This window comes from Sciurus vulgaris (genome assembly GCF_902686455.1).
Source record: "Sciurus vulgaris genome assembly, chromosome: X".
NCBI classification, from domain to species: domain Eukaryota; kingdom Metazoa; phylum Chordata; class Mammalia; order Rodentia; family Sciuridae; genus Sciurus; species Sciurus vulgaris.
Window position 1 is genome coordinate 1,023,364 of NC_136471.1, and position 14,226 is coordinate 1,037,589.

The 14,226-nt window shown below is 37.8% G+C and overlaps 1 protein-coding gene across 2 annotated transcripts in view; it reads left to right on the plus strand.

Moving 5' to 3' along the window:
* The first annotated feature begins 587 nt into the window (after positions 1–587).
* The window catches only part of GAB3 (GRB2 associated binding protein 3), a 59,230-nt gene continuing 45,591 nt past the window's right edge, over positions 588–14,226 (plus strand). For both annotated transcript variants that reach the window (XM_079124386.1, XM_079124385.1), the window contains exon 1: positions 588–719. In XM_079124386.1, the coding sequence (XP_078980512.1) occupies positions 648–719 (72 nt within the window). In that variant the 5' untranslated portion in view covers positions 588–647. The remainder of the gene's footprint in view (positions 720–14,226) is intronic.

Here is a 14,226-nt window from a genome sequence, read left to right on the forward strand (position 1 = left end):
ATTTAAACAATTTTGCCAGCTAAGCTTATCAGGGAACACAGTAATCTTTGGGAGCGGCATAAAAAACACAGTACTCTGCAAATAATCAAGTGGACAGGGAAGTCAAAGAGGAGTCTTTCTTTTCGGCCTCCCTGAACTATATGAATGGCAGATGTGGGTCATAGGTTTTAGCTCTGGTGCCCCAAGAGGCTCAGGGACCTGCCCTTGTTGACGTGGCTGATCAGGAATGGGATGAAGGCAATAGGTTCCACACGCCGTGCTCCTGTTGGGTCGCAGAGCTCCTTCCCTGGGCGCTCATCCGTGGCCCTTGCTACTCTGGGCTTGGGCTCTGCCATTAGCACAGCCCTTTGGGTCCCTGAGTGAGAGCGCCAGGGCGCCCTGCCCGGGGTCGCCAGAGTCACAGCACTTGCTCGAAGGGGCTTTCCAGACTTCGCCGCTTGCTTTTTCCCGCCGTCTAAGTCTTCGCGCAACTGCTCCTGTCCCCTCCCCGCGGGCCGTGGCGGCCGGGGGTGGGGGGTCGCAGCGGCCGCTAGGAGCGGCGCTGGGCGGGCGGGCTCTGGACCCGCCCCGCCAGCATCCCTGGCCCGACTTCCTCCTGCTGCAGGCGGCCGGCCCAGCTGGAGGAAGCGGCGGCGGCAGCGGCCACGATGAGCACGGGCGACGCCGTGTGCACCGGCTGGCTGGTCAAGTCGCCCCCCGAGAGGAAGCTGCAGCGCTACGTGAGTAGGGGCGCTATGCACTCCTGGCCTTCGTGTCCTGCTACCCCTGCCCGTGCGGTGGCCGCGCCATGGCCGCGGGGAGCCCCCGGGCGCGCCAAACGCAGCCGCTCCCAGAGCCCTGGCTGCAGGCGAGGCCGATCGACGGAAAGCGAAATCGCACGTCGAGCCAGCGTCGCTGCTGTGCCCTGCAGCGGGCCAGATCCCGGTGGCTCTTCCTTGCGGGTTTCAGCAGCTCCGGACAGCCGCTGACCTTGGCAGAGGGAGGAGGGTTGGGGCTGAAACCCCAGGCACAAGTCCGGGTGCTGGAGAGACCAGGGAGACATTTCGATGAGCGCCCCTGCCTCTGGAGGGAAGTGGATCTGATTCCCATTGCCCAGCGAAGGGAACAGGGCAAGGCACAGGGAAGTGGACAGCAAGAGGAAACCTGCCTGGATCCGGCAGGCAGGGAGGCTCTTGCACTGCCCGTGGACTGTAATGAGTGATCTCTATTTTAGTTATCACTGGACACGCCTGTCTGGAGACTTCTACACAGTATAAACTCACTTCTCTTCGTGTCGCTTCTCAGCCTTTTCTTTATGCTGACACCGCACTTTTCTTGTCCAGCAAGAATGATTGACTTTTACTATTGTGAAATAAGGGACACTTGGAAAAGCACATCTTCCTACACATCCTATTACCGTCTTTAATTATGCTACCGACAGCTCAAATGTTCTCAGAATAAGGTCTTGAAAACATTCTGCTTGAGGACCTGATTGCTATTGAGCTGTTGTTCAGCCACTAGGAAGAACCACTTCAGTCCCCTGGGAGTAGCATATAAATAGATATTGGGGCTTTAAAAAGGTTTTGGTTGGGAGTAGCCTGATGGATTCATCTTATTCTTAATTCCTAATTTCTCTGCAACTCTACAGCACTGGGGTGGGAACAAATCCACTCATGCCTGTGCTCATCTGAGGCAGCCCACCCAGATGTCTGTTCAGCCTAATGCTCTGTGTATAGCTCTCAAGCTGCAATATTTTTCATTCCCACATTTAAGGGCACACATTGTATGGAAATTGAAGAGATAAGATTACAAAGAAGACTTTAGTAATATATAAATACTTCGAGAATTTGTGACAGGATCTTTTTCGGAAGTACAGTTGTCTTTCTGCATTCACCCTAGGAAAGACTCCTCACTCTTAGGTGTCTTTGAAAAGATTTTTGTTGTTTGGGTCCATGAGCAACATTTTAGGAGAATGTTGTTCTACTTAGCATATAGATAAAGGAGATGGATAAGCAGTAACATTTCTCTGATTAGCTACCAGTCCCTGCATCATTCTTTTTCAGTCCAAGTGTCCATAAGTGTAAGGTTTGTATCTCACGGCTTTGCCTCACCCAGCTGCTTCCCTAACTGTGAAGTTGCTCGAAGTCTCATAAACACTCAAAGGAAACAAGAGAAGAAAACCTACTTCCCATGCTCTGCTTTTTTCGATGTAGGGCACCGATCTCTGAAACACCTCAAAAAGAAAAGTCCGTTTCCTCTCATCATTAAGGTCTGCAGGAATCCTTTTAGCCACTAGATGTCGATCGTGTGTCACTTCCACCGGGCCTGGGCAGAGCTGTTATTCACTAAGGCTTTAAGGCTTTAATTTAGCTCCTTTCGCAAGTAATTTCTCCTTTCTCTCATTAACTGGGCGCCAACTCTAAACTAGGTCCTGTGTTTTTTGCTGGGAATACAGAGAAATAAGACTTGATCCTAGTCCTCAAGAAGTCCATAAACTAACATGTTTAACACAATATGAATCAAAGTTAGTGGCACAACCAAGACAATAATTCAGTTCTTTGCATTGGCAGGTCAGCGAGCAGCACTGCATCAGTGCCACGAATGGAAGCTCAGTCTGTGTTTAGGCAAAATGTTTAGTCCAATCTAAGCTTTTGCTTCATCCACTTGATTCCATGAGCCAACGCAAGCAGAAAGTCATTCTTTATTGCTGATCTTTTAAAAGACAGTTGACTTTTTTCTTTTGAATTTTTTGTTTCACAAGTAATAGAGAAATTTATTCTTACAGTAAAAATTCAAACAATATAGGAATAAGTAAAAAGAGAAAGGCCCTTCTCCCCCCCCCCCCATCCTATCTTCCCTTTGCACCCCTTCTTATTCCACTCCCCTCCCCAGGGATAACAGCTGTTAGCTGTGTAGTATCATGCTAGACAATTTTCCAGAAAATATGTAACTTTTTTTTTTTTTTGCACAAAAGGCATCATTTTGTACTAATTGTCCTGCCGTTTGCTTTCTTCACAATTCTGGATATTTTTCCAGATTAGTACAGGGGTTTATTTTGTTTGTTTGTAAACCATTGCCTTGTATTCTTCATAATAAAGGTATCATCGTGATTTAACAATTTCTCAATCGGCAAACATTTGGCTTCTATTTTCTCATTTTTAAAGACTTCTATGATAACAATCATGATAAAGTTGTAATAGTCCACACTTATTGACTAGTAATACATGCCAAGCACTATGGTAAAGGCTTTAATTATGTTGACTCAGTCTTCAAAACAACACGGAGATAGGTACTGTTTGTCGCTGGATACAAGTTCTTTGTTAGGTATGTAATTCACAAATATTTTCTACCACTCTGTAGTTAGTCTTTTCATGTTCCTTACAGTGTCTTTGGTAAGACTGGAATGTAAACATTTTTATGGAATAAAAACACCATTTTTTCTTTCATGGATCATGTTCTCAGTGTCAAATCTAAGAACTCTTCATGTCCCTAAGATTCTGAAGATTTTCTCCTGTTTTTTCCTAAAAGTTTGACAATTTCACATTCTATATAATCTATGAAAGCTGTGAGGCATATGTCATGGTTCACTTTCCTGCATACAGATTCCATTTGCTCTAATGCCACTTATTGAGTTGACTGTTTTTATTCCATTGATTTATTTTTGCAACTTTGTAAAAAAAAAAAAACAATTTATCACATTTATGTAGGTCTGCTTCTTGGTTCTCTGGTCTGTTCCATTGAACTGTCTGTTCATTTTTATACTCAACATCATGCAATTTGGTGACCATAGATTTATAACAGTTCTTGAAATAAGATAGTTTTGCCCACCAACTTTGTTTTTTTTGTTTTGTTTTGTTTTGTTTTGTTTTGTCAGAGTTATACTGACCATTTTAGGTCCTTTGTTTAGGTCAATTTTAGAATTAGGTTGACATTTGATTTTGTTACTGTTGTATCCTCTAGCCTTGCTAAAAATTACTGATTTGTTCTAGTAGCCTTGTTGGTTCTTGAAATCTGCAATATGGTAAATGTTGTATATAAATTATAAAAGCAGACATCCTTCACTCTTTCTTGATCTTAGGGATCCTGGCATTCAGTTTCTCACCTTTTTAGTATGTTATCTGTAGGGTTTTTGTAGGTGCCCTTTACAAAGTTGAGGAAGTGTCCCTGTATTGCTAATTTTCTGATATTTTTTTAAATCACGAATTGCATTTTGTTCAATGATTTTCTTGCATCTATAAAAATAATAATAAGCTTTTTTTTTCTTTCTAGCATGTTACTGTGGTAAATTATTACTGATTCATTTTTTAACATTGGACCTGCCTTGAACTCCTAGGATAAGATTTACTTGGTTGTAGTGTCTTATTCTTTTCACGTATTCCTGGATTTGCTTTCCTAATATTTTGCTGAAGATATTTGTGTCTGTGTTAATGGGAGATATGGGCTTCAGTTTTCCTTTTTTAGTACTGTCTTTGTTAGGTTCTGATATTAGCATAATGCTGGCTTTATAAAATGAAATGGGAAGTGTTTCCTTCTCTTGTTTTTTTTTTTTTTTTTTTCTGAAAGATACTGTACTAAATTGGTATTCTTTCTTCCTTAAATTATTGTTAGAATTCACCATTGAAACCATTTGGGACTGGAATTTTCTTTGTGACAAGGCTATCTATGAACTATGAATCCCATTTCTTTAACAGATGCAGGGCTAATCAGATTATGTCTTCTTGACTGAGTTTCAGTAGTCTGTGACTTTCAAGTATTTTTTTTTCTATTTCATCTGTATTCTTGAATGTATTGGCATTAAGTTGGTCATTTTCCCTTATTATCCTTTTCCCTTATTAATATTTGCAATTATGTCTCCTTTTTCATTTGTGATGCTGTAATTTATGTCCTCTTTATTTTTTCCCTAATCAGTTTTTTCTCTTTTCTAAGAACCAGTCTTAAGTTTCATTGATCTCTGCTTGTTTTTCTGCTTTTGATTTCATTGATGTACCCACTTACTTTTATTATCTCCTTCCTTCTAATTGCTTTGGGTTTAATTTTATCACTTCCTTATCTAGTTTATTAAAGTGGAAACTTAAATTACTGATATGAGATCTTTCTCATTTTCTAACATAAGCGTTTAATACTACAAACTTCCCTCTAAGCATGGCTTTAAGTGCCTCCTACAAAATTGGAATTGTGTTTTAATTTTCACTTGTTTCAAAATACTATTTAATTTCTTTCTGAGATTTCCTTTTTGACTCAAGGATTGTCTAGAATTTTTTGTTTAATTTTCAAATATTGAGGGATTTTCTAAACATCATTATTAATTTCTAGCTAAATTTCATTTTAATCTAAGAACAAACTATATCATTTCTATTGTTTAAATTTTATTAGGTTATATGATGGCCCATAATATAATCTCACTTGTTGAATATTACATGTGCACTTGAAGAAAATGGGTCTTCTCTCATTGGGTGGAGTGTTCTAGAAATGTTAATTAGGCCAACTTGGTTGACAGTGTTGTCAGTTCTTCCACATCCTTACTGACTTTCTGCTTACTTTTACTATCAGTTAGTATGAGAGGAGTATGAAAATTTCCATCTATAGTTGTGAATTTGTCCATCCCAGTTCCTTTTTTATGTCATATATTTTGATGCTCATTTGTTACATATATTTAGAATTATTATGTTTTCTTGGGTAATAGAAATAATTTTGTTTATTTATGTCTCCGTCTCTGATGTTATTCCTTGTTTTAAAGTCTAGTTTTTCATATATATATATTTTTTCTTTAGCTATATTCTTGCAAGTTATATCTTCCTTCATTCTTTTACTTCTAACCTATCTGTGCCTTGATATTTAATTTGTTTTTCATATATAGCATAATAGTTGGGTCTTGCTTTTTTATTCATTCTTACCTTCTTTGTTTCAATTGGTATACTTATTTCATTCACAAAAAGTATGATTTTGAAATGTTTGAATTAAATCTTACTTAGCAGTTTTCAATCTGTTCCATTTGTTCTTTCTTTGGTCTGTTCTTGCCTTCTCCTGAATTAGGTAAGCATTTTTATTATTCCATTGGTCTCCATTACTAATTTACTACTCATAACTTTTTATAAATCTTTAGTAGTTACCCTAGAGCATACAAAGACATCTTTAATTAATTGGAGGCTTCCTTTACATAATGTACCACTTCTTGAGCAGTGTGAGGCCCTTAGAGCAGTATAGGCAAATTCCATTCCTACTGTTTTTGTGATACTGTCATCCATTGTAAATGCTAGAAACATGATACATTGCTTCTAATTTTGCTTTAACCAATCAGTTCTTTTTTCAAGCAATTAAAATGAGAAAAAATTTATTTTACCTTTTTCATTTCCAGCACACTTCACTTCCTTGGGTTCTGCCTGTTCTATTGTTTCTCAGTGAGACTTTGTTTCTTGCAGCACCTCCAGCAGTATTTTACTTTGGTTTTATTCCATGCACTTATAGAATTTGTGGAGGAAAAGCCTACAAGAGTGCAAACCTGTTTTACCTATGCTTCATATCCTCACTAGACCACACTCAGCCTCTACCAATTCATCGACTATGCTAGGTGAATTCTTCTCACTGGTGTTTGGTGGTCTCTGATCCAGATAAGCATGGGGTTGCGTCTAATCACTCCCTGAAAGCTTCTGTATCTCCCCAGATTTAACATGTATAGGTTGTCCTGCAACCTCAGCATTTAAGTTTATATTTGTTTGTTTAATCGATCCCTTTATTATTATGAAGTGACTTTTTGATATTCTTTGCTCTGAAATCTGCATCATTTGATACTAATATAGCCACTCTAGCTTTCTTTTTAATGATATGATCTCATCACTTTACTTTTAATTTTTTCAGTGTTTACACATAAAGTGGTTTTCTTCTTTTTAAAATGTTAGTAATTTTAAAATATGGAATGCTTCACAAACTTGCATATCATTCTTGCACAGGGGACATGCTGATCTTCTCTGTATCATTCCAATTTTAGTATATGCGCTGCCGAAGTGAGCACTAAAGTGATTTTCTTATAGGTAGCTATAGTCAGTCTTGCTTTTTAAATCCAATCTGACAATCCTTTCTTTTTACTTAGACCATTGCATTTAATGTGACTATTAATATCACTGATTTTGAATCTCTTTCTTGCTACTTGTCTCATTTATTCTTGTTTCCTTTTTTCTCTTTTGTGTTCTGTTTTGGATCAATTATTTTTATGATTCCATTTTATCATCTCTGTTAGCTTTACCTTTTTGTGTTTAATATTAAATTATAGTGGTGGCATTAGAGTTTTAGTATACACTTTAACTGATTGTAGTCTACCTTAAAGTAATATTATATCACTTCATATATTTTATAAAACCTTACAAGAGTATACTTCCATTTGCCCCCTCCCAGACTTTGTGCCTCTGCCATTATACGTTTTACTTCTACAAATGTTATAAACTCCACAACAAATTGCTAAATTTTTTTGCTTTAAACAGTCAATTATCTTTTTTTGTATTGGGGATTGAACCCAGGGTCACTGAGTCATATCCCCTGGCCTGTTTATTTTTTATTTTGAGACAGGGTCTCACTAAGTGGTTTAGGGCCTTGCTAAGTTGCTAAGGCAGGCCTTGAATTTGCAATCTTCCTGCCCCAGGCTTCCTTGTCACTGAGATTACAGTCATGTGCCAACACATCCAGCAAAACAGCCAGTTATCTTTTAAACAGATTTTTAAAAAATAATTTTTTAGATGTTGATGGACCTTTATTTTATTCATTTATTTATATGTGGTGCTAAGAATCAAACCCAGTGTCTTACACATGCTAGGCAAGCACTCTACCACTAAGCCACAACCCCAGCTCCTAAACAGATTTTTTAAAGAAGGAAAATATATTTTTCCACATGTTTAGAAGATCTGAGATTCTTTCTCTTCATCCATGTGTCCCACCTGAAATCACTTTCCTTCTGCTCTGTAGGTCTGCTGGTGATGAAGCCTCTAAGCCTTTGTACATCTGAAAAAGATCTTTATTCTACTTCAGTTTTTAAATTATATTTTTGCTGGGCAAAGAATTCTTGCTTGTTTTTTTCCTTTGAGTATTTTAAGCATGTTATTCACTGTCTTCTCATGTGCATTATTCCTGTGCACTTAATGTGTCTCTTTTTCTCCAACACTGTTAGTACAAGTTTGGGGTTCATTGAGCTTCTTGGATGCATGGGCCTGTAGTTCCTTCTTGGTAATAGTTGTGTTTTAAATATTTATTCTTTCTCCCATCTCTCTTCTTTAACTTAGAGATTCTAATTACACCTATAATAGGCTGCTTGATATTGTTCATTTATCTTTTTCTACAGTGTCTACAATCTGCTGTTATTTTTATCCAGTGTATCTTTCATCTGAGACCTTTTAATTTGCATATTGTGCATTTTGATCTTTCACATGTCTCCTTAATATTTTCATGGTTTTCTCTACCTTCTTGAACATGTAATTACAATCTGTCAATGTCTTGTCTACAAATGAAATGTGCAGTAACTTCTTTATAGAGATTAGCATGCTCCATATCATTAGAAATTTATCTTAGGGACCAGGTTCCTGATAATTGTAGAGTTCGATACACATTTTCTGGCATGCAATATTGTTTCAGTCAGCTTTTCATAGCTTTGACCATATTAATGTACAAGAACAACTTAGAAGAGGGAAAGTTTATTTTAGCTCACAGTTCAGATTCAATCCATGGCTGACCGAGTTCATTACTGTGGGCCCAAGTTGAGGCAGAACATCATGGCAGAAAGATGTGGCGGAGGAAAGCTGCTCAGCTCATGGCTGGCCTGAAGCAGAGGAAAGGGGAAGGGGCCACATGGAAGATGAACCCTTCCAGGGCATACCCCCAGTGACCACCTTCTCCAGCTATGCCCTACCTGCCTACAGTTACCACCCAGTTCATTCAAACTCCTAAGGATTGATTAGGTTACAACTCTCACAATTTAATCATTTCACTTCTGAATATTCCTGCAGAAATGTTATCTAAACCATAACAAATATCTTACTAATCTAGGTCTTCTCTAATTTGTTCTCAGCAGGTCTAATCAGCATGATTTCATTAGTGTAGTGTAGCCACTGTGATGGTCTGTGAGATGTCTAAGTGATCACTGTCCTCACAGGCTAGATTAAGGTAGAGAGCAGCAGAGTTCACAGCCCTGAGTCATGATCGTAAAGATGTACCATTTCTCTGCCATTTGAAAATGGACTGCTTTGCTGACCCTGTAGGTTAATAAAAAAATATAAAAGCATTTGCAAGACCAATAACTGCATACCAGGTGCCAAGATGGTATTTGTTTGATCTAGTGAAGAGACTGTATCTAGAAAAGCAACTGTAATTGGCATCAACTCTAGACTATGCATATGATAATATATTCTCCAAGATCCACCCACTTTCTTGTGGGCCAAATGGACATGTGCAATTGGGTTATGGTAGAAATCACCCCCTCTACATCTTTCAAGCCTTTGATAATCTCTGTAATTCTCTGAGGGACACAGTATTGCTTTCGAATAGTGGGTGTGGGGAGTACTGGTGACTTTGTTTTACTATCATAACCATCCCTCCACAGGTAAGAAGTCTGACGTGGGGATTTGATCAATCACCAGGGATATTTGTTCCAATTATATATTCAAGGATTGGGGAAATGACCATAGATCCCCTGAGACCACTCTGAGATGGAATTAAGTCAAAACTTTGTTTTTTGGCTTCCCTATATTTGTTTGGTCTGTTTGCAGTCATTTCCTCAGTCCCATCTCCAGTCCCAGAGCAACTGCTCTCTGTAGATACACTTTTTCTAGAAATGTCATATAATTGGAATTGCAGAGTATGTGCTCCTTTGTACCAGTCTTCTTTCTTTAGCATTGACCCCTCAGCAGCCAGTGCACTTTATACAATTTGTTTAAGGTGTAAACTGAAGCAAGGATTGCAGATTTTTCTTTTTTTCTAATATCTACATTTAGTGCTATGAATTTTCCCTCTGGCACTGCTTTAGTGGCATTCAACAAATTTCGATAGATTGTACTTTCATTTTTATTCACTTCAAGATATTTTCTAATTTTCTTTGTGATTTCTTCTGTGAGCTGAGTTATTTAGAAGTGTATTACTTAATTCCGTATGTTGGGAGTTTTCAGATATCTTTCTGCTTTCTAATTGTAACTCACTTTCTTTAAGGTCAGACAACACATTTTGTATGATTTGAATCCTTTTAAATTTGTTGAGACTTGTTCTATCACTCAGTATATGGTGGTGACAGCCAGAAGGTGAGCTGAAGAAATGTCCCAACATCAGAGGAGAGCATAAAGAGGTGGTCTTGGTGTTAAAAATTAATAGGTAAGCTATTGGCATAGTATAGACCTAGTGTTCAGATATGTGTAAACTTTTCTCTCATACTTGTCATGTGTCCTTTATTTCATGTTCTGATTGGTAGTCATGTTTTCAGTTTCTGAGGACTCTTTCCTTTTAACATCACTATGCCCATATTTTCAGGATGTCTCACAATCCTGTGAGGTTTTTTCTAACATACTTAGTATACTCTGGCTGCCTCCATTCTATCCTTACAGATATTTAGGGGAACAGGTTTCTAAAAAGAGGAAACAGCAAGTGCAAATGTCCTGAAGCAGAAGGAGTATATTTGCCAGATGTGAGGAGGATCTTTTAGAATTTAATTTGGTATTCTTTAAACACTTGATGATTCTTGGGTGTTTGCTCATGATTGTATTTGATGGTACAAATCAGTGGCTCCCAATGGAGGAGATATTTTTTCCCCCAGTTATGATGACTGTATTTAGCACAATAAATAAATAAATGATAAAACTACAAGACATTCACTTAAATTTACATTTCAGGTAATAAAAAGTTTTGGAGTTTTAAGCAAGTTTAGTATAAATATGTCAACACTTTGGAATAGGGGAACATTTAAAAATCTCTAGACACATTTTTGATGTTAAAACTAGTGGTGAGGATGCTATTGTCACTTCACAAGTGGACACCAGTTGTGCCACTAAATAGCCTATACCACAGAGAATTCAGGCCAAAATGTCAATAGTGCCAAGCATGAGAAATTTTGTTCTATATCGAACAGTGAATTTCTTCACATTAAATTACAGTCCTGGTGACAGATATCCTGTTTCTGGTTCTGGTGAAAAGGAAAGTCAAGGACCTGGTTTAGACATACTGGTGGCTTATTTCTTGGGTTGTGTGTCCCACAGTAACCAGAAGTCTCTCTACTCAGGATCACCCCTAGGGTAGCCCTCCTCCATGTTTCCTAGGTATCCTGGGAGAGCCGGAGGCCACAGCTCTCTGATCAACTCAAGAAACAAAATTCTGAGGCTGGGGTTGTAGCTCAGTGGTAGAGCACTTGCCTAGCATGTGTGAGGCACTGGGTTCGATCCTCAGCACCACATGTAAACAAATAAAAGCAAGGCAATGCATCCATTAAAACTAAAAAAAAAAAATGTTTAAAAAGAAACAAAATTCTATGTTTTATCTAGCCTCATGCTACTATGAACAATACTGTGGTGAATATCTTTGTACATTGGTCTTTATGGTCATGTGCAATGATGCTTGTAAAAAAAAAACTCTTAGAATTGCTGAATCAAAGTACACGTGAATGTAAAATGCCAATAGATATCAAATTGTCTTTTGGTATGCTGGTTTTCACTGTCATCAACAGTGCATGAAAATGCTTGTGCCTTGGTCACCCCTCAAATATAGTGCATTATTAAATATTTGACCCTTGCAAAGTTGACAGATGACAAATAATATATTGTTTTAATTAAATTTCTGTATGAGTGAGGTTGAACATCTTTTCATATATAAAATCCATTTGTATTTATGTTTCTATAAAATCATCTTAAAGGCAACCTAAATTTTAAATCCTTTGTTAGGTCTGTTTTGGGGGACATTTTGTAGATCTTCCTTGTCAATTCATATACCTCTGTGTCAGTTTTAAAATTGTCGTGGAATAGGTGATACATTAACTCACATGTTTCAAAATTTTTTAAAAAATTCTAAATATGCACTGAGAAATCTCACCTACACCTCTGTCCTCATCCACTCCATTTACCTTCACCCTTCAAGTAACCATTTTTGTTAGTTTTCTCCTTTATCTTTCCCATGTGTCTTTATATAAATACAAGGACATTTGTAGCTTTTTTCTCTCTTTTCTTGCATAAAAGAGCTTGCTCTATTCAATGCCTTGATGTGACTCATTAAAAATTTGCCCTAGAATTCTATCCTTGTCAGTGACCAGAGATCATCACTTTTCACTGCTGTATGCTATTGTGTGGCTATACCACAGTTTATCCAAGCAGTTCCCTAGTTTGGACACCTGGATTTTCTATTTTTTTTTTTTTTCATTTTAAAGAAACTTTGGGGCTGGGGATATAGCTCAGTTGGTAGAGTGCTTGCCTCATAAGCACAAGGCCCTGGGTTCAATCCCCAGCACTGAAAGAAAAAAAAGTTACTTGTTCTTTTTAGTTATGCATAATGCTAGAGTGTATTTTGACATATTTATACAAACATGGAGCATATCTTATTCTAATTAGTATACCAGTCTTGTGGATGTACACAATGTTGAGATTCACTGTGGTGTATTCATATATATGTACATAGGAAGGTTATGTATGATTCATTTCACTGTCTTTCCTATTCCTATCCTCCCTCCTTTATCTCCATTCCCCTGTCTAATCCAATGAACTTCTGTCCCTCCCCTCTTATTGTCCATTACCTTACTTATATCAAGAAAAAATGCAACCTTTGGTTTTTAGAGACTGGTTTACTTCACTTAGCATGATAGTCTCTGGATCCATCTTTTCTTTTGATATTACAATCAATGTCACAATGAATAACATTTTATGTTTGATTTTCTGTGTTGCCAAACTTTGAGAATTTTTGCTGAAACAGGCAAGAAGTGGTATTTGTGTGGAGGTTTAATGTAGTTCTTTTATTCAGAAAAAGGTTGGGCATTTCTTTGTGTTTCTTTTCTGTGATCTGCCTTGTCTTCTTCCATTGTTGGTCTTTTTATTCTCAATTTTTGAGAGAAAGGGAAGAATTTTTCCTAGTTTGTCATTTGTACTTTGACTTTGCTGAAGTTTTTTTGTGTGTGTGTCTGTGTGTATGCGGGCCAAACTTATTATATCTAGTAAAAGTTGCCATTATTTTCTTTTATAGTTTGTTCATTTTAAGTCATGGAGGAAGAACATTTTCCACTCCATGGTTATAAAGGAATCTGCTTGTGCCTCCTTGCAGTGCTTGTGTGGTTTTACTTTATTGTATTTTCTTTAAATTTATGATCAATTTAGACTTTTTCATCTTGCAGACATGAAAGATGGATCCAATTTTATTTTCTTAATTGCTATATAGTTGTCCTAAAGTTACTCTTTATAAAGTTCACCTAGACATGTTTTCTTCACACTGGCTTTTATATATTTCTTATTAAGTTTATGCCCAGAATATTTCAGTTTTGTTATTTGTATTTGTGGCATTTCCTCCACTATATCTACTAATTGGTTGTTTGAATATATAAAGCTATTGTTTATGTCTTTGTCTGCCTTCCTTAGCAAACAGATCCTGATCCAAAACTTACGTGCAATGCATTGTTGGGATCATAATTCCAGTGCAGTGAGAGGGATGGAAAAAGGGACCAAGGGAAACAAAATGCAAAATAATATGTTACTACATTGACCACAGCCTCACAAGAAAAGAGCTAGTTGGGTTATGTAGGATGTATTTGAATAGATTCTGTGGACTACTATTCCTCAAAATTGTCCTTTGCTACAAGGAAAGAAGAGAAATTTGTTTACCAGTTCCTTCATGGCTCTTGTCTCTTATTGTGCCTCTGTGTAGCCACTGGGAAAACCAGATCCCATATCTGCTTATCTGAATCTAGAAGTGATGAAAGGAGCAAAGCTTTTGAGGATTATTGTGGTTTGTATCTGAAATGTTCCCCCAAAGCTCATGTGTTGAAAGCATAATCCCCAATGCAGCAAGTTTCAGAGAGGTAGGGCTTTTAGGCAATGAGTAGATCACAAGATCTTTGACCTCATTTAGTGGATTAACCCATTGAGTGGATTAATCCATTGATAGCTGAATGGACTACTGCAAGGTGGGATCTAGAAGGGAGAAGTAGGGCTGGGGAGATAGCTCAGCTGGTAGAGTGCTTGCCTTGCAAGCACAAAGCCGTGAGTTCAATCCCCAGTACCGCAAAAACGAACAAACAAACAAAAAATAGAAGGG